This window comes from Natator depressus, chromosome 27, assembly GCF_965152275.1.
Source record: "Natator depressus isolate rNatDep1 chromosome 27, rNatDep2.hap1, whole genome shotgun sequence".
NCBI classification, from domain to species: Eukaryota; Metazoa; Chordata; order Testudines; family Cheloniidae; genus Natator; species Natator depressus.
In genome coordinates, this window is record NC_134260.1 from 13,964,568 (window position 1) to 13,984,835 (window position 20,268).

Sequence of the window (20,268 nt, forward strand, 5' to 3'; positions counted from 1 at the left end):
ATAGACAGTGTGAAATTAATTGGCTTTTGTCAAATAATTGAGCTAAGATGTTGCTTTTCTTGAGTATTCACATTAGTAAAACTTGAGATTAAAACTTTGGCTAATCAAAGTTCATTTTTGAATTTGATTAAATATTCACTGAATTTTCCCCCAATATTAGCTCAGCTCTAGATCTAGGTGTGAATCCTGATATGAACAAATGTGGGTTTCTTTTTCTGGAGACTATTTCTGTACGCTACTCTTGTTGTATGAACTGCCTAAAAATTCTTAACATTTCCCCAAACATTGACTTCTCCCAGTTTCACCACCCTCCTGTGTTCAAATGAACCTTTCTTTGAGGTCAGTGGAGCGATGCCGTTTTACATCAGCTGAGATCTAGTTCACTGTCTTGTTCATCCAGCACTTTTCAGCAGCTGGGTATGAAGTGAAAATGACTCTGCCGAGAAAGTCACAGCAGAGCCACCCACCCACTGAGGTGGTAGGAGCTGTATTGAGCTTGCCACTTGTGGTCTTTGCACACTTCACACTAACCTTTCCCTAAGATTTGATACCTCATGTCTTGACGCTTACACTCAGTTTAGTCCTTTGCATGGTACTCAGTACTGTGCCTCTGTAAATGAGGAATTCCAAACTAAGCTATGTATAAACTACTTCGTTTGTTCTGCCTTGGCAGAGCTTTGTTGGCAGACGTCCTCTGGCATGTCTGCACTCTGCAAACTCTGTTATTGTCATCGTTTTTTTACTAGATTTCTAAAAAATAATATCCTGTCAGCTCATGCAGACAAAGAGTTCCATTCAGAAAGAGGCCTGTTTGTCGCCACGACATACCCAGCCTTTGTGTGGTCAAACCATAACGATTCATCACATACCCTGCAGGCTGTCTATTTCTGAATGAACTGAGAGAGCCAGACTTCAGATTTAACACTGTCTGACACTATCTGAATGATTTTACTTTGAATATTTCACCTGAAACCTTCCAGTACAGTAAGAGTATGTGCCAACATTTTCAAACTTTGGTGCCTAAAATTAGACACTAAAATCCATATTTTGGTGCCTAAATAAAGGTGGCCTCATTTTCAGGGCTGCTGAGCATCTGCAGGTAGGGCTTCAATAAAATTTGTGAATGTTTAGCACCTCTAAAAATCAGGACATTCCTTTACATGGTTAAATGTCCATTTAGTACCTAACTTTAAATACTGAAATTTGAAAATATTGGCTGTAGGATGTCCATGCAGGAAAGTGTCCCCGTACATCTTACTTTCTACCCTGTAGCATTTAATTACATAAACGATGCATGATAGAAATACTCAGCTTCATGAGTCCACATAATGCAAAGCACTTTGAGGGTTAAGCATTTTTCACATATTGTTTTAACTGTTGCAGTGCTGAAGAACCTGACTTACTGCGTGAGCATGTAACATGCTGTAAGCTAACTCATGTTGGTACTCTATTGGGACTCTGTTCAGACACTTGGAATAAAGAGAACTCTGACAAAAATTACAAACCCACAGGGAATGGGCTCCTATGTATAGCCTTTGGAGAATAAAGACAGAACTGGAGATCTTTGCTGATCTGGAATGGATTCCAGGTGTAACCACTAAGTTTAGGAGACAAAGGATTTGCAATTTGATATGAAACATTTCTTAGCAAGTGAGTCAGCAACTTTGAAGGAGAGATACAGAAGCCTCTTTGTGTTTGATGCGTTACAGACTTCTCCCGCTGCTCCCACAGGCAGATGTAAAATATACAGGTATACTGTTTTAGAACAAGCTTCATCTCTACCGAAGCTAATGCTTTTATTGATAACCTGCAATGCTCCCAGCTCTTCTGATTCTGTGCTCACCTCCAGCTCTGCCAAGGCACCTCAGTGCAACTTCTGTTCCTGTCTTAGTCTCCCTCTCACTACCCTGCCTTTGTCAATGCACCTCCCTCCTGATCTGCATGGGTAGGATTCTGTGGCGGGGATAAGAGGTATTTTAATTATTTTTCCCCTTTGGTTATTTTTCAGTCAGACAACTTTCTAATGTGAATTTACCAGATTCCAACAAATTAAGCATGGATAGGCTGTGTCAGTACTTGGAAAGAAATCTCCAAGGAATACCCAGGGTTTTGCAGGAAATGGTGTTGGCAATTCCCATGAATCATTACCAAATGAATGCACCAGTATGGTGTTCGCCCCCATGATTAAAAGGGTTTGCTCACACTTTGTGGATAAGATTCATGGTCTTGGGCTACTTCTGGATACCCAGATGCTCTTGCAATCTGAGGTACTGCATTAGCCAGATGTGCCTTTTCTTGTTTGTGCTTGGCACAGAGAATGCAGCTGTTCTCTCTAATGTGGAAGTTGTCACAGTGCTCCATGTCTTTGCCACCTACAGATTAGAATTACTGCCACGCTACACTTGAGGACCATTCTGAAACTAACATTGATGCAAAATACTTTGGTTTGTTTACTTATCAGTGCTAATTACAGGGCATGTGTTACATCAATACTGCAGGTACTGGCCTCCTGGTCACTTCCCAATACAATTAAAAGTGCTGATAATGTCCTTTAAATCTCTGCATACTTTGGGACCTGAGAGCTCTCCTTTCTCACCATGTCCTACTACAAAGTTGAGATCTGCCTCTGTGGTTTTATTCAGAGTCCTTATTAGAGGTAAGTGTCAGTACTGGTGGCAGATTGTTTTAAATAGTGATCCCTCAACTATGGACTTCACTTCCCACTTTGCTCTAACAAACCGCAAATGTATCCATTTTCACGGCACATCTAAATCTATGTGTTTGCTTGAGCTTTTGTCTGCATGGGTAAGATGGGGTGTATTTTTATTTAGAGCTATGTATGAGGTTGAGTTAATAGGTTTTGGCTGACATTGGTCAACTGATCGTAAGGTTTTTAATGGTTTCAGAGTGGTAGCCGTGTTAGTCTGTATCAGCAAAAACAACAAGGAGTACTTGTGGCACCTTAGAGACTAACAAATTTATTTGGGTTTTTAATAAAATTATTATTGTTGTTCTTGTTATTTATCTAACATTTACATTGTACTAGAACCCAGGTGCTGTACAACCACATAACAAGTGACCGTGTCTGCCTCAAATGGTCTCTGCACATGTGACTGAAAAGAAGGTGATTGGCACATTTTAAAAAATAAGCAAATGGTAAACTTAGAAAAAGCATTCTTCACTTTCTTGCCAAAACCGTTGGATACTGTTGCTCTGTGCTGTTAACCAGCTGATACATATCTGTAATTAATTAAATTAACTCTGTGTATAATATTTTCAGCACTCTGTTAAGTTTGTAAAATGCTCTGGGAAACTTCAAAATGAAAGCAGAATATAATGTACAATATTACTTCCTAGTAGATTTATATCTTTATTTTACTTCAGTTACCATTAAAAATGCATAATTTCAATGTTTTTTAAAAAAAGCCTCTTTTAGAGATGAGATTAAGAACACCAAATTCATTTCACAACCAACTGAGTCTCTTTTTAGAGATTTGAAGATAGGTCTCACTCTCCAGCTGTGGAAAAGCTAGTTTGCTAACATCCTGTTTGTCTAATTGTAACTTCTAAACTGCGTACCTTCCCTAGCTGGCTTCATTCTTCTGCAGCATGGCTAGAAACAGTTTTCAGAAAAATGTACATAAAAGTGCTATTAATTGCAAGAGGGTTACCCACTCTTACTCCTCTGCTAAGCTCTGCTTGGACTGTGACTCAAGCCCTGGACAAGAGAGCAGGGGCTACTCGGGCTACCCCCACCATGAGCAAGTGGGCAGGGAGGAGGTGGGGAGGGAGAGGAGTGGAGCCCTGGCTTACTTGCTGTCCAGAGTATCTGGGTGGGTGCTCAGAGAAGAATTCTTTGTTTCATAAAAAATTGAGAAATAATGTACTCCTTCCCCAGAGTAAGTGGAAGGAGGGGAAACATTGTTACCCTCTGAGACACAATTTGCAATTTGGTCTGTTCCTAGGAGATACAGCTGTGCATTGCCCCTTACTCAGTGCCGATTGTAAGACAACTATCTAGCCCTCAGTGACTAATCAATAACATGGCCATTATGATACTTGGAGGTGTGGATGTCTTATGCTACAGGTAGGCTATTACTGTGGGTATTTTGCATGTTGAGCTGCCTTTTAACATGAAGCCTAAAAGGATGCCACTGGTTTATGTCCCAACCCCGGTCACAACATACAGTTTCCAAAGCAATGGCTGGGAATGAAATTTGATACTCGGGGGACTGAACAATTCAGTTAAACATCATCAGTGCCTCAACTATGATAAATCTTCAAGAGACTGGAATGAAAATTGTTCCCTTTGAATCTTAAAGACATCAGCTCTTCTGCTCCTTTTAACTACTTTGTTTTGTTTTTTAAGTTATTGTTTTTTTCTGTGAATCTATAACGCTGGTTAATTCCTGCCTTTTGGGGGGTCTGGGTAAAGGAAATGCAGGAATGCAGAGGGTTAACATTGGGGAAGATTGCAGAAATCTGACTTAATTCCATGTGGGTCACTGACTGAAATTTCTCAGATCTCTGTATCCTGTTGCACTCATAATACTTTAGCAGTGAAAAACTTTACGGGATGGAATAGCCTTAAAAACTAAAGCTAGATCCCAGTTTAAAAGCTCCAAAATTCTAGACTACAAAGCAAGCTTGGTTAGAACATATCATGGCTTATATTGGTTGCTATTTGCAGAAATCAGTGAGCCCTAATAATCTCAATAAGGCTACCACATCACTATTTGATGGTTGCTAATGTTGTAGAACAACGAAGTATCAGTGCCAACTCAGCAAGCATACAGTATAGCAAATAATGAACCAGTCTTGTGCTCCTGTCTGGGAAGCTGGAAAGCTTTGCAGTCAGGCATGGGAGACTACTATCATTCACTATAATTGACTTTGGGTCTGATCTTGCAAGATATTAGCACTGTCTCTAATGTGCTGAGTCTGCTCAATTCCTGTTGAAGTCAATGGAAGCTGAGGGTGCTCATATCTTGCAGAAGATGCTCAGTATGTTGTAGGATAGGGTCAGGCCTTTTACATTGGCACAGTTATGTTGTTGTAAGTATTCAGAGACCGAAGGTTTGTTGCGATTGGATGTGGATTGGGTATGCATTTGCCACTTAACGGGGTATGGAGTAGAGGTTTATCTTTTAGTTTGAGGATAAATGTGTTCAAATATATATTGCATGAAAAAACCTTACATAACTTTCCATCGTGAGGGATCCTGTAAGTTTCTATTGGATCTCACTCCATTTTGAGATGCTTTATTCTTCCACCCATGAACACTGGTTCCCACTCACCATGTTTTTACCAAGAGTACTTTGGAATTCATTAATAGTCCTTTTCAGTTGGCCGCAGCCATTGCTATTCATAATAATATCTGTTTGGTATATCACAATAACCAGACAGAAGTGATGTTTGCATAAATCAGATGATTTTATTAGACAGTAGAAACAGCAAAAATAGTAGTAAAAGAGAACTGGAAATGCAAGAACAGCTAACCCAGTTCATAAATGTATCACTAATAAATGGCCTATTCTACCTTGAACATTGTGTGGTCTAGAATTTCTTATAAGTGAATATCTCAAAGCACTACTGTCTGTTTGTGATGGCACCCTTCGGTACTGATTCCTGGTTGTCTAGTGCTTTTATTCTTGGAGAGTAAGATAGTCTGAGTCTCTTCAGTAGTTCTTTCCATTAGCCACCGTGTCTCTTTTGCTGCTGCTTTGAGAGCCTGCAGTAAATAAGGAGGTAAAGAACAATGATTATTCTAGCATGTTACACATGTGAAAACAGCTTCAGCAGGTGGAGAGAAAAGTTTAGCTCCAACCTCAACTCTCAATCCTCCCTCTCAGAACTTTTCTTTGAAATAACATTAAAGTAGAAGCCTGTGTCACTTCTACAGTATTTTGCAAGATACTGTGGACCCAAGAACATTCACAGCAAATTCTCCTTAAATGTGTGCATAATAGTTCTGAACTGCTCAGTCTTGAATTTCTTCATAGTCCTCTCACCCATAGGAATGACTATGTGATTGGCTGTTTATATAGCCATTTATTGTGCTATAGTCTTAGATACTTTTCCCCGCCTTTAGTATCTTGCTGTGACTATATAAAGATCCCTAGCAAGGAGCTGTAATCTGTTAAAAATTTCTAACTAGACTGAATGGCATTTTTTGTTTGAATTCTATCAATGACAGGGAGCAATGTAGGGTTGCCAACTTTCTGATTGCAGAAAACCAAACACCCTTGCCCTGCCCCCTGCCATGCCCCTTCCCTGAGACCCCACCCCTGCTCCGCCCCTTCTCTGAGGCCCCCCTCCCCACTCACTCCATTGCCCCTCCCTCCGTCACTCACTCTCCCCCACCCTCATTCACTCGCTCATTTTCACTGGGCTGGGGCAGGGGTTTGGGGTGGTGGAGGGGGTGGGGGTTCCAGCTGGGGTTGCAGGCTCTGTGGTGGGGCCAGAAATGAGGGATTTGGGGTGTAGGAGGGGGCTCCGGGCTGGGGTGTGGGGCTGAGGGGTTCAGAGTGTGGGAGGGGGCTCTGGGCTGGGGCAGGGGGTTGGAGTGCAGGAGAGGTGAGGGCTCTGGCTGGGGGTGCGGGCACTGGGATGAGGCTGGGGATGAGGGTGGGGCAGGGGCATGGCAGGGGCGTTCGGTTTTGTGCTATTAGAAAGTTGGCAACCCTAGAGGTGGTGTGGGGTGCAGGCTCTAGGAGGGAGTTTGGATGCAGGAGGGGGCTCAAGGCTGGGGCAGGGGGTTGGGGTGTGGGAGGGGGTGCGGGCTATAGGCAACACTTACCTCAAGCTGCTCCCTGAAGTGGCCAGCATGTCCCTGTGGCCCCTACGCACAGGGGTGGCCAGGGAAACTTTGCGTGCAGCCCTTGCCTGCAGGTGCCGCCCCCGCAGCTCCCATTGGCCAATGGTTCCAGGCCAATGGGAACTGCGGAGCTGGCTCTCAGGGCAGGGGCAGGGCATGGAGCCTCCTTGGCCGCTCCTGTGCCTAGGAGCCACAGGGATGGTGGTGGACGATTCTGGGAGCCACACGGAACCAGGGCTGGCAAGGAGTCTGCCTTAGTCCTGCTGCACCGCTGACCGGACCTTTAACGGCCTGGTCAGCAATACTGATTGGAGCTGCCAGGGTCCCTTTTCGACTGGGCGTTCTGGTTGAAGACCGGATGCGTGGCATAGACAGCAAGATGGATACCACTCATCAACAGATTCTTCTTTATTAAAATAAAAATACTCTGCCTTTTATAGGTTCCCATAAAGAAGGAGAATCCTTACCAGCAGTTCCATAAAGGGTCCAAAACATCCTGTGGCACAAAGAGAAAATAATTATAGCAAAGAACGATAACAAATATCAAGCGCTGGATGAGAGGAAGATATGAAAAAGTAAAGTCTCTCTATCAGGCGCCCTTTTCAGCATCAGGAAAGAAAGGGTTAGCTCCTTGCTGGCTCCTGTACTGACTCTTCTGCTCCTTCGCTCAGGGAAGAGGAAACTATAGAAGATGTATCAGAAAAGGACAGAAGTGGCAAAGAGGATTCTGGAACTAAGGAAATAAATTAAATATGAGAAATTTAAGAATCTGTCCAACCCCAAATGGTTTTTCATGTTCCAGAATATGAGGAATGTTTTCCCTTTGGTGCCACACATGAACTGAGAAAAGGCTATGGCACCAAGTCTGGGGTGAAGTTATACTGCTGTTTGAAATTAGCTATATAAATGAGTCTGCATTCAAATCCCTCCTCAAGATTCACTTCTACCATGATGCCTACAAGAAAAGAACCAGCTGTGGATATTTGGAGATAATCTATTTGTTTTATAAAACAACACTAACAACATTGTGTTATTAAGACATTGTGTAACTAATAATCACCTTGATTACTTTACTTATATGTTCTACTTTTTTCCTCTACCCTTTGTCTGTTTGTCATTTAGTTTTGAAACTCTTTGGGGCAGAGACTGTGCCTTCTTTTATTTTTAGAAAGCAACTAGCACAGTGTAGGCATTACTGGAAACAATAAATTAACTAGTAATAATTAATAAATTATAAAAATAATAATTAATGTAGATCAGTGGTTCTCAAACTTTTGTACTGGTGACCCCTTTTACATAGCACGCCTTTGCGTGTGACCCCCCCCCTTATAAATTAAAAACACTTTTTATATATTTAACACCATTATAAATGCTGGAGGCAAAGCAGGGTTTGGGGGTGGAGGCTGACAGCTCGCAACCCACTATGGAATAACCTTGTGACCCCCTGAGGTGTCCCCACCCCCAGTTTGAGAACCCCTGATGTAGATATATATGATGCAAAATAATAATTCCCATCTGCACAACATAGGTAGGATCACTGACATTTGCAGATTTGTCATGTATCCTGCAAACGTCGTTCACTGGACATTTTAGAGTCTCCGAGTGTATTTTAAGTTGAATGTACTGTGGTGCAGAGTTACCACAGGAATATCATGATAGTCTAACAACCCTCAGATGTCTTTTGCAGTGAGTATAGTTACATACTAGGAGTCGTGGCCTTCCAGCAGCTGGCGGTAAGTGGCAATCTCCTGCTCCAGCCGGGTCTTGATGTCCATGAGTATCTTGTAGTCACTATTCTGCCGCTCCATATCAGCTCGAAGGTCGGTCAGCTGTGCCTCGATGTTTCCAATCAGGTGCTGGATCTGTGCCAGCTGGGCACCATAGCGATTCTCAGTGTCTGCCAAGGTGCCTTCCAAGGCAGCTTTCTGAGAATAAAGAAGTTGGAAGAAAAATAATTCAAAGTCTGTCACCAAATACAGGATTGTTCTTCAGAAAGGAAACACCCTCGATTAGGGGTCACTTATCACTATACCTGTCCTAGCACGGATTTGTAAAGTGCAAATCTTGGGAGAAATTGCCACATACCATGCTAAGCTGGGACTGAAGTTCTATCTCCAGGCCTTGGAGGGTGCGTCTCAGATCTGTGATTTCAGTCTTGCTGGTCTGCAGCTGTTCAGTATTGATGGCTACTTCTTGGTTCAGCTCTTCAATCTGAAGTGGAGAAAACATTTGAAAAATGGAGTGCAGTTTTCTGAAGATCATGAAAGGCTGTAGGAGCCCTTTCCTACAAGAGGTTTGAAGTTATTTTCTTCTCTCTTGTACTGTTTTATTTTTTTACCTTGCTGTTGAACCAAGTTTCAGCATCCTTCCTGTTCTTCTCAGCCATGACTTCATACTGGTCTCTCATGTCAGCCAGGATCTTGGTCAGATCAATACCTGGAGCAGAGTCAACCTCAACACTGACTTGCCCTCCTGTTTGACCACCCAGGGCTTTCATTTCCTATAGTAACATTGCAGAGAAAGACACAAGAAGACACAAGCATGAGTTAAAGACACTACTATTCTCTCTTGAGTTCACCCACTCTCCTCAAGGGCTAACCTCTGATTGACCATTCTCAAATATTTGCAGGTGGGAGGCTTTATTTACCCAATCTATAAAGAGGCTTTTTATATTCTACTAGAAAGCCCAGCATAACTGAGAAATTCCAGAATCCCTCCTACATATCAGTCATCTTTTTCCTACTGCTATTTTCACATGTATGCTTTGGGTTTTATACCTCCTCATGGTTCTTCTTTAGGTAAGCCAGCTCCTCCTTCAGGCTTTCTATCTGCATCTCCAGGTCAGTTCTGGCTAGGGTCAGCTCATCCAGGACTCTCTTCAGGCCATTGATGTCAGCCTCAACACTCATGCGCAGGGCCTGCTCTGTTTCATACCTTCAAAAAAAGCAGACAAAAGCAGAACAAAACCAAGAGTTATTTAAATCTAGAACAAGGGGCAAATAGTATTTATTACCATTTGACTTTGACTTTAGTTTTCTTCATCATATAAAAAAGCCCTATATTTGTAATAATGAATCTATCCCAATATTTTGCACATAGGTTTATATGAGCAGTATAACTTACGTGACATGTACTGCACGTGTCGAATTTAAAGTGTGGAATTTAATGATATTACTTTAACAGAGCAAGACGCTGTGCAGGAAGGTGTTGTGTGATCTTCCCGCTACACTCTATAAATTTACATTGTAGGATGCTATACTACAATTTTTCTCACCCTTATATGGCTCTGCAGAATCGTTCTCGATACCCTCGTTATTGTGGCCATTATTAACTTTGCTGAATTGTGTCATGATCTTTATAGACGGTCTGCTAACATAGAGGAGGAGGTCCACTCAACCCATTATGGTTGGTTGATTAAGCCAGGTACATTGTGAAACCCATATTATATACTGGCTATATCCATTTTCAGACCATATTTTTATTGTCTAGTTTTAATGCATGGCTCAAGTGACATTCCTTTTGCTTTTTCAAATGATAATGACATGAATATCTGCCTGCCTTTCAGTTAGGGTTGCCGGCTTTCTAATCACACAAAACCAAACACGCCAGCTCCGCCCCTTCTCTGAGGCCCCACCCCCATTTGCTCCATCCCCCCTCCGTTCATCACTTGATCTCCCCCACCATCACTCACTTTTATTGGGCTTGGGCAGGGGATTGAGGTGCAGGAGGGGGGCTCCATCTGGGGGTGAGGGCTCTGGGTGGGGCTGGGAATGAGGGGTTTGGGGTGTGGGGGTATGGGTTCTGGGCTGGGGGTGTGGGCTCTGAGTGGGGCCAGAAATTAGGGGTTCAGGGTGTGGGAGAGGGCTCTGGGCTGGGGCAGGGGGCTGGGGTATGGGGAGTTGGGGTGAGGGCTCCGGCTGCAGGTGTGGGCTGTGGGGTGGGGCCAGGGATGAAGAGTTTGGGGTGCAGAAGGGTGCGGGGCAGGGTGTTGGGGAGGTGTGGGTTCCGGGATGGAGTTTGGGTGTGGGAGGGGACTCCAGGCTGGGGCAGGGGGCTCGGGGTGCAGGGTCCCCGCGGCACTTATCACGGCTCCCAAGAATCAGCTGCCAGGTCCCTGCAGCCCCTAAATGCATGGGTGGCCAGGGAGGCTCCGAGCGCTGCCCTCAGGCCTGCAGGCATCACCCCTGCAGCTCCCATTGGTCACAGTTCCTGGCCAATGGGAGCTGCAGAGCCGGCCCTTGGGGCGGGAACAGCATGTGGAGCCTTCCTGGCCGTCCATGAGCCTAGGGGCTGCAGGGACCTGGTGGCCGCTTCTGGGAGATGCGGGGAGCTAGGGCAGGCAGGGAGCCTGCCTTAGCCCCGGGCCCCTGCTGTGCCACCGACTGGACTTTTAATGGCCCTGTTGCAGTGCTGACCAGAGCCACCAGGGTCCCTTTTTGACCAGGCGTTCCAGTCAAAAATCAGACGCCTGACAACCTGACTGTCAGTATCTCCTTGCCTTAGAGGAATGTACTCACTTGGTTTTGAAGTCATCAGCAGCCAGCCTGGCATTATCAATTTGCAGAACAATCTTGGAGTTGTCAATGGTGGCAGCAAGAATCTGGAAAAAGCCAAGTGGCACAGAGTGAATCACAGTCTGGGCTGAAATAACCGTATGCCTCCATTCATTACAATCAGGGATAAAAGACATAACAAATTCTGGTGAAATTCTAATGAAACTATGCGGGGCCTTAAAGTTGAGTAACTGACATTTCAGCTCTTTTTGTTTTAGTCCTAAAGTAGGCCTGTCTCTCTTTGATCAAGGGCAGTAGGGTCTTCAGTTAACATACTGGACAAAATTAATCTCTGACGTAACTTCACTCAAGGCTGTGGAGCTACATCAGGAATGGATTTGCCCCTTTCTTTGTGTGACCTGCCATTAAGGATCTACCTATCAGTTTCTGAGATGTAGCATGTAGATCAGGAAATGACTCCTTCTCTGGGCAGGCTCACTGAATTCCACTGACTGAATTCCTACCACCATATTAAAGAACCACAAGGAGACAGAGGTGCTGAGCAAAGGAAGTCTGCTGAGTCTTTCTGGCCAGAAATTCTGCTCAGGAGGCTTTTATCTGTGTTAGCTCTGACCAGAGATTTGGGGGTTCATATTACTTTTATATAAATAAAAACAAATTATGCCTTTGTATATAACTCTGTAATGGAATCCAATATAATATGACAATTCTATATCACATTTGTATAGAGTCTGAATGTATTTTATCTCCTAGCCTAATCATACAACAGGTTCCCCAGCTCCAGAACGCTGAGTGATTCCTGTAACACACCATGAACAGCCACCCAGAGAGTTTTGTTTACTTAAAACTTCTTCCCTGTGTACCTTACCTGACAAATTTACTTTTATGAGCCACCTTATGTGGAGCCAGGAAAGAATTTCCCCCCAGGTCAGATTGGTGGGGACCTTGGCGGGGTTTCACCTTTCTCTGCAGTGTGTGGATGCAGGTCACTTGCCAGGATTATCTGGATATATCTCACTTCATCATTTCCCTGCTATTGCAGGGCCTTGGGCATTGGTCTCTCCAGTTCTCTGCTTGTAGCACACAATAGTCTGGTCTCTTGTGGGCTGTAATACTTTGCTCTAATTTCGATGGTTGAGTTTAGTGTGTGGATTTTGGGTGGTGTTGGTGGCCTGTGGTTTACGGAAGGTCAGACTAGATGATCTGGTAGTCTCTTGTGGCCTAAAATTCTATGACTATCAGAAATCAATAGGTCATCTGGAAAACACAGTGGGAGCTGCTCACTCTCATGAGTTGGGAATAAAGAGCAAGAGCCCAGGAGATTTCAAATGAGGGAATCTAATTCCAGCTCTTCTTTTTCGGAGGTTCATTTCTGAAATCAGTACAGTGTGAGCGAAGTAAGCCCAAGGGAAAGGAAACTGTGTGGGTGGGGTCATGAACCACACTAAGATCTGAAAAATAAACTTTAGGTTTTCTCATGAGGCTGTGTTTACATAGTTCAGTCAGCAATCATGTATGTCTTCTAAGGTGTGTACCACCCTTAAACAAACTTATTGTGCACTAATGGATTTGCTGAGGCACAATAAATCCTGTATTTATATATAATTTGTATGCACTTAATTTAGTTAATGTTGGCTGTTTCTTTTTTCTTTAAGAAACATATTTAAACACTTTCTTCTTCAAAGTTCAAGTTCAGAAGGTGAAATAAAAAAGGTTTAAAAAATCTCAGTTTCATGTGGTAAAATTCTGAAGTGCTTCAGTTCACATTTGCAAACCCCTGTATTTGATCAGTTCTTATTTTAACTGTTAATATCAACTTAGATATTAGTCATCTTCTCTGATAACTGCTAAAGCAGTGCACATACTGGCTGTCCAGAGGCTTCAACAAAAGTGTCTGATTGGTAGGTGACGGCAGAGATAGACAGATACCTGCAGTAGTCTGACAAGATTTAAACTGAAGGGTGACTGTTTTTTGGGATGCCAAATTCATTCCAAAACCAAATTGATACGACTCTCATTGACTACAGTAGCAGTTGCATCCACTTACACCAAGGCTAAATTTGGTACAGTAATTGTGCAGAATTAATTGAGAAAAGTGTAAGGACTTTACTACTGTTTTCAGGGGCATCGAGTATTTGTGGGATTGTGGGAGTTAGTGGGGCCCTCAAATCATTTCACCATTGACTATTAAAGGTGTCACTTTTCTTAGCTAACAGTTTTATAACAGATACATTTCATACTGGGCATTGTCATTGTCTATCCCTTCTGATTCACTACATACTCACATCACCCTTCTACTCTCCCATAATCCACCATTTCTTTTGGCTGGTTTTCTATTGAGGCTTTTCTTTTCATTTCTTATTAAATTTCAGAAACGTAATTGAGGCTGAATTTGTCTTTCATTGTTAGTGGACACCACATAATAAAACAGTTATAATTATTTACAGATAATAACATTTTCCTTCCATCTGCTAATAATAATCACATGATATAAATGCTGTTTTAACAAACATTTGGGTCTATCCTTAGATGCTTTTTAACAAACTTTAACACCTACCTTGTCTCGAAGATCTTCAATAGTCTTGTAATATGGGCTGTAATCAGAGGCTGGCCCTGGTCCTTGTCTCTGGTACCAGTCTCGGATTTTAATTTCTAGCTCAGAATTTGCCTCCTCCAGAGCACGTACTTTGTCCAGGTAGGATGCCAGGCGGTCATTCAGGTTCTGCATAGTTGTCTTTTCATTTCCAGAAAGGAGGCCATCACCACCACCAAAGCCACCGTACAAACTACCACCATATCCACCCCCAAGGCCACTTCCTACCCCAGAAGAGACAAACCGAGCAGTAGAGACAGAAATACCCCTGTCACCAAATCCTCCATGTATACTTGAAGCCCTGAAGGAACCAACAGCCCGACCGCCTGAGGAACCACTAATATTACCTAACCCAGAAGAAGTTATTTGCTTCAAGCTGTAAGTGGACATGGTGAGTAGATAGCAAGGATTGAACTCTAAGCACCAGGTCACACAGTTTGTGCTCTTGAAGCAGGAGTGAAAGATTCTTTCTCCCACCTGGCGTCTTTTATGCCTGTGACAATGGGAGTTGTCCATAGAACATGATATGTAAGCCCTGTGGAATTCACCAGCCGTAAGCCTTTTGCCAACACTGAAATTCTTCTTATTGGTCAGTCGATATAAAGTGGGCTGTGTTTCTTTGCCAAATACTTTCAGACATACCAGATTTCTTTTTTTTCTCCCTTCTCTTCCTCTTCAGACAAAAGGTGTGATTCATAGTATGTGGCTCTCTGCTCAAAGAGACATTTGTGACTCTAGAATTATAATTTACTTATACTGAAACAAAAGACCCTTAAGCACACACCCCTTCTGCACTGTACAGTGCCTCCATTGTGAAGACTTTCCTTAGGTAATTTCAAAAGAAGGTTTATAACACATAGTAATGCAGTGAGTAACTGTTAGGCTGTTAATAGAGCCTTGTATAGAGGGAACCCAGATGACAAACAGCACTGTGAGGAGAGACCTTTGGAAAAATAAATTCCCACACTTACCCAACTTTTTCATTACTTCTCCCATAAAATTCTTCTTTCAAAAGAAAAATTTCTCAAACACTGGTTCTTTGCTCTCAGTTCCTTCTAGGAGTACAGCAGGACAAAGGGTTTGATGGTAGAAATTACATGAAAATATCTGTTTCTTTTCATAATATGACAGTCTCTTTCAGTGGGCCATGGTTTGATTTTTTTCCCTAGCCCTAATTCATAGAATCGTAAGACTGGAAGAGGCCTCAAGAGGTCTCTAGTCCAGTCCCCCGCACTCATGGCAGGAGTCAGTATTATCTAGACCATCCCTGACAGGTGTTTGTCTAACCTGCTCTTAAAAATCTCCAATGATGGAGATTCTACAACAGAGGTGGTCAAACTATGGCCTGTGGGCCACATCTGGGGAGGCTAGCCCCCGGCCCCTCTCCCTCTGTCCCCCCTCCCTTGCAGTGATGCTGCCGCACGGGCAGCGGGGCTGCGAGCTCCTGCCACTCTGAGTGGCATGGTAAGGGGGTGGCGGCTGCGCGCACGCGGCTGTGGGGGGCTTGGGTGGGGGGTCCCGGGGGCAGTCAGGGGACAGGGAGTAGCTGGATGGGGCTGAGGTTCTGGGGCAGTCAGGGGTCGGGGAACAGCGGGGGTTGGATAGGGCATGGGAGTCCCGGGGGACCTGTCGGGGGGGGGGATGGATAGGGGTTGGGGGGCAGTCAGGGGACAGGGAGCGGGGGGGGTGGATAGGGGGTGGGATCCGGGAGGGCGGTTTGGGGTGGGGGGTCCTGGGAGGGGGTGGTCAGGGGACAAGGAGCAGGGGGAGTTGGATGGGTCAGGGACTCTGAGGCGGGCAGTCAGGGGTGGGAAGTGGGGGGGGTGTATAGGGGGCAGGGGCCAGGCTGTTTGAGGGGCACAGCCTTCCCTGCCCAGCCCTCCATAGTGTTTCGCACCCTGATGTGGCCCTCGGGCCAAAAAGTTTGCCACCCCTGTTCTACAATCTCCCTAGGCAATTTATTCCAGTGCTTAATCACCCTGAGATTTAGGAAGTTTTTCCTAATGTTTTTCAGATAATCCTTTAACCTTTACTGTCACAGCATTTCTGGGGTGAGCAGCACAGTGACAGGTGCATGATTATAAACTGGTCCTTTCACTTAGCAAAGGGTATGACGACCACTGAAAGCAGGGGAATAGGAGCAGGTGGAGCAGAATCCCTTACTCCTGTAGTCTCTGACATTAATGAACGTGTAAAAATCCTTTATTATCCAAGATGAAATTGGCCAGAAAAGTCTTGCTGTTGGTACTTCTGACTTATCTATAAGCACCCCTTACAGCTGGGCCTGTGTTTGTCCTTTGTTTGCTTCTCTTTCTTCAGTTGCTTCCTCTCAGCCCCGTCAAGAAATGTTACTTATAGAATGGCAGGAGCAATGCAGCCCACCAGCATTTTGCATTGCTGTGGAACAATCCCATTAGTACCACTGCGGGATGGGAGAAGCCCTTCCAAGAACAGAGGAGCATTGCACCATTTGGAAATGCTTCCACTATGGGGAACAAAGGGTGCCAGGCTGGGGCACTCCTTGGGATAGGCGCTGACTGCATGGGCTGAGCACCCACCAGCAGCCCCGCGGATCAGCACCTCCCCTTTCCCCCAACGCCTCCTGCTCGCCGGCGGACCCCACCGATCAGCTCCTGCCCCTCCCGCCCTCTGCAGATCAGCTGTTCAGCAGCATGCAGGAGGTGCTGGGGAGGAGGAAGAGGAGCGTGGGCAGGAAGAGGCAGGGGAAGGGGGTGAGAAGAAGCGGGGTGGGGGTTGAGCAGGGGCGGGAAGAGGCAGGGCAGGGGCTTGGGGGAAGGCGTGGAGTGGGGGTGAGACCTGGGGTGGAACAGGAGTCGAACAGCCCCCAGCAACTAAGAAATATGGTGCCTCTGCTCCTTGGGTACAAGCCATACAATACAAAAATAAGAAAATAAGATAAAAGTCAAACAAAATACCTACTCCAATTCAGTGCCTGTGCATAATCCTCACATACGTAGTGAAATGCAGCAGGTGTTTAAAAGTGCACAGCAGTGTTACATGTAGCTTGTTCAAATAACTCCACTGACTGAAAACTTCAGGCCAAATTTACATAGAGAGAGTGTAAATACCCAAGTTGCAAAGTAGAAATTGCAGGTCGCCTGGACCAACAAGTTTATTTTTTCTTCCAAAAAGTTCTGTGCACAGGCACTGGCAGTGCAAGCTTTCCTCACGTTGCTGTTTCAACCCTGCTATGAAAGTAACACATCTGGGAGACCAGAGTTTCCATGCTTCACACTTGCTCAGTGCTTGGCCTCTCTTCTGGGTCTCAAGGAAGCACTAAGATACTACAGTGCAATTAGAGCCAATTCTAATAGTATTTGTTATGCCCCCTAGGAACTGCACGGAGACCACCAATTCATTTAACAAAGGCCATGATCAGACATCAGATGGTAATGATTTTTAATCACCAGTTAGTACCTATGACCAATCGATGAAGAACTCCATACTCCATTATTGCCCCATGAGTCATCTATACCATTAAAAAAACTCTTGCAAAAAGAACTTTCTGTCTCAAGAGCTGGGTTCCTCAAAGTTTCACTATATTGAGCAACAAGTTAGACTTATTTAATGGTACCAGCAGTTCTGCGCACAATTTCTTCACCAAGTATTGGGACTCAGATTCCAGAGGACAGAAATTTGAATGAACTGATAAATAGATTGTAGCTAGGAGCTACAATCCAACTTAACAAGGCTTGCATGCTAGCTGGGCTTGTTTTCTTCCTTCTTGTTTCCTTTTATATGTCTTTTTTTTAACATCTCACAAGATAAATCACTGCGTGTAATCTATTGTATTCAGGCATTGTTGTTTTGAAAGTTTGTGATTTGCACTTACATTTAACATGAAAAACATCCACTTCAGAGTCTGGTTTGTTTTGTCCTGTTGGCAAATGTGTGACAAACATCAGACTACCACCCATCCTAAAAATGCCTAATATATCCTGCATAGGGCTGGCTGTTAATGGCCATTTCTAACATATGCTGATTAGACAATTGAGGCACTTCCATATTTTGCCATGCTGTCTGTTTGAGAGATCAGTATTTCCAGGACAAGCTCCTCTAAAACTAATTGTGGGCACTCACTCTGCCTCTAATTCCTTTGTTTTAAAAAGCCAGAATATAAAAAAAAAGGCAATGCAATATTTATTCCTCTCCAAAATATGGTGTTGTGCCAACATTGCAGCACAGTACTTTACATAACAAACATAGACACAAACCCAATGGATTCTTTGTTTCTAAGTCTCCTTCACACTGTTAGCAGGTAAGTAGCCCTGAAGAATACCATAGGGATGACCTTTCTCCCCTTCATCATTACAAATCTCCCTCTCTATTTATCTACTTAAATGGCACGGTATCTGATAATTTCCATTTCCTCTTGAACTTTTTACTAGTCTAGGTTGTCTACTACCCTGCTATCATACCGTCTTGTCATTCATTACAAATTACCACGATTTGTTGCACACATCATGGTGGACAATTGCTTTTAATCATGGATGTTTTAACCCCTACTCCAAATGAACAGCCCTGGAAATTGGCAACTGTAATTTTAGACCTCCATGATATCAAATAATGTGGACTTTCCATTGGAATTAATTGCCTAACTACGGTTTTCTCCTTTGAAAATCTGCCCCTCAGTATCTAAGTTCTGCAGCCGTAAAGCATAGTGGTGACAGAAATGAACATTGATCTCATGAGAAGTCACCCAGGAAAGATTATTAAATATAAGAAGGTTGCAAAGTGACATATCACAATCTCTTGTAATGTATCATATGGTTATTGGGGAGTGAAGTGGTATCACCACTGTTGGTCTTTAGCTCTTCTATGCAAATCTTCTACAAGGAGGGAGGGGTCTAAAATAAAACAAAGTGGATGTAATGAAGCAGAAGCCAAATCTTGGAGTGCTTTGTAAGAACTGGCTTCCAGCAAACTATGCTGGTAAGTGGTGTGAGAAAGAGGCTCCAATCCTCTGCTTGGGATTTTTTTTTAAGTGAATTTAGTGCTTATAAAGTGGTGATGATCTTCTGAATAACACAGGACATTAAATTTCACTCCCTTACCTCGTATTGAGCCCAGTAACTTACGTTTGATTAAAGCATAACTTTATTTGGCCAAATCATATCTTCTAGAAAGGCATCCAATCTTGATTTGAAGACATCAAAAGATGGAGACTCCACCACTTCCCTTGGTGGTTTGTTCCAGTGGCTAATCACCCTCATCGTTAAAATGTGAGTGTAATTTTCTCATTTGAATTTGTCTTGCTTCAGCTTCCATCCGTTGGCTTTTGTTCTGCCTTTCTCCTCTAGACTAAAGAACCTTTTGATACCTGCTCTTTTCTCCCTGTGAAGAAACGTAACGGCTGTAATCAGTTCACCTCTTAATCTTCTTTTTGATAAGCTGCACAGATGAGCTCTTTATGTCTCCCACTGTAAGGCATGTTCTCCAGCTCTTGAATTATTTTTGTGGCTCTTTTCTGCACACACTCCAGTTTTGCAACATCCTTTTAAAATGTGGAAAGCAGAACTCTGTGCAGTATTACATTATTGGTCTTCCCAATGCAATATACAAAGGTACAGTCATCCTTCCACTTCTACTCACTACTTGCCTCTTTATACATCCAAGGGTCGCATTGGCCCTTTTTGCCACAGCATCCCATTGGGAGCTCATGTTGAGTTGCTTGTCCACTATGACCCCTAAATCTTTTCAGTGACTGCTTTCCAGGATGCAGTCCACCATTCTGTAGGCATGGCCTGTGGGCTTTGTTCCTAGATGTATAACTTTTCATTTGGCTGTAGTAAAATGCATTTTGTTTGAATGTTTCAGTTTACCAAGCGATGCAGATTGCTCTGTATGATTGCCCTGGCCTCATCATTGCTAACCACTCCACTGGCAGAGATTTTATATTTATTTCCAGATTGTTTATGGAAACGTTGAATGGCATCAGGCTCAGTACCGATCCCTGTGGAAGCCACTAGAAACACCCCCCATTCAATGATGATTCCCTGCTGACACCTACTTTTTGTGATCCGTCCATGTGCCAGTTCATAATTGATTGAATGTGTGCTCTCTCGATATTGTATGGTTCTCTCGATTTAATCAGAATGCCATGCAGGACTAAATCAAATGCCTTATAAAAATCTAAGGGTTGAAAGCACTGACTGCTAAGCCACAGCCTGGGACTTTCACTGTGCTGTAGCATTGTCCACACAACGAGTTAGTGCACACCACACTGGTGCAGCGTAGATTGACACCCTGACTAGCCACACACTAACTTGGTATGTAGACAAGCCCTAAGTATATTACATCTCTACAGTTACCTTTCTCAACCA

The 20,268-nt window shown here is 43.7% G+C and overlaps 1 protein-coding gene across 1 annotated transcript; it reads right to left on the bottom strand.

Annotated features, from left to right (window-relative positions):
• Positions 1-5,532: 5,532 nt before the first annotated feature.
• On the bottom strand, positions 5,533-14,455 carry LOC141978532 (keratin, type I cytoskeletal 19-like). Its single transcript, XM_074940697.1, has 8 exons — positions 13,889-14,455; positions 11,335-11,417; positions 9,595-9,751; positions 9,156-9,317; positions 8,903-9,028; positions 8,522-8,742; positions 7,285-7,313; positions 5,533-5,731 (listed from the first exon to the last, which is right to left on the bottom strand). Coding segments are annotated over exons 1-7 (1,302 nt in total). The 5' UTR covers positions 14,441-14,455; the 3' UTR covers positions 5,533-5,731; positions 7,285-7,312.
• Between the last annotated feature and the right edge of the window lie 5,813 nt (positions 14,456-20,268).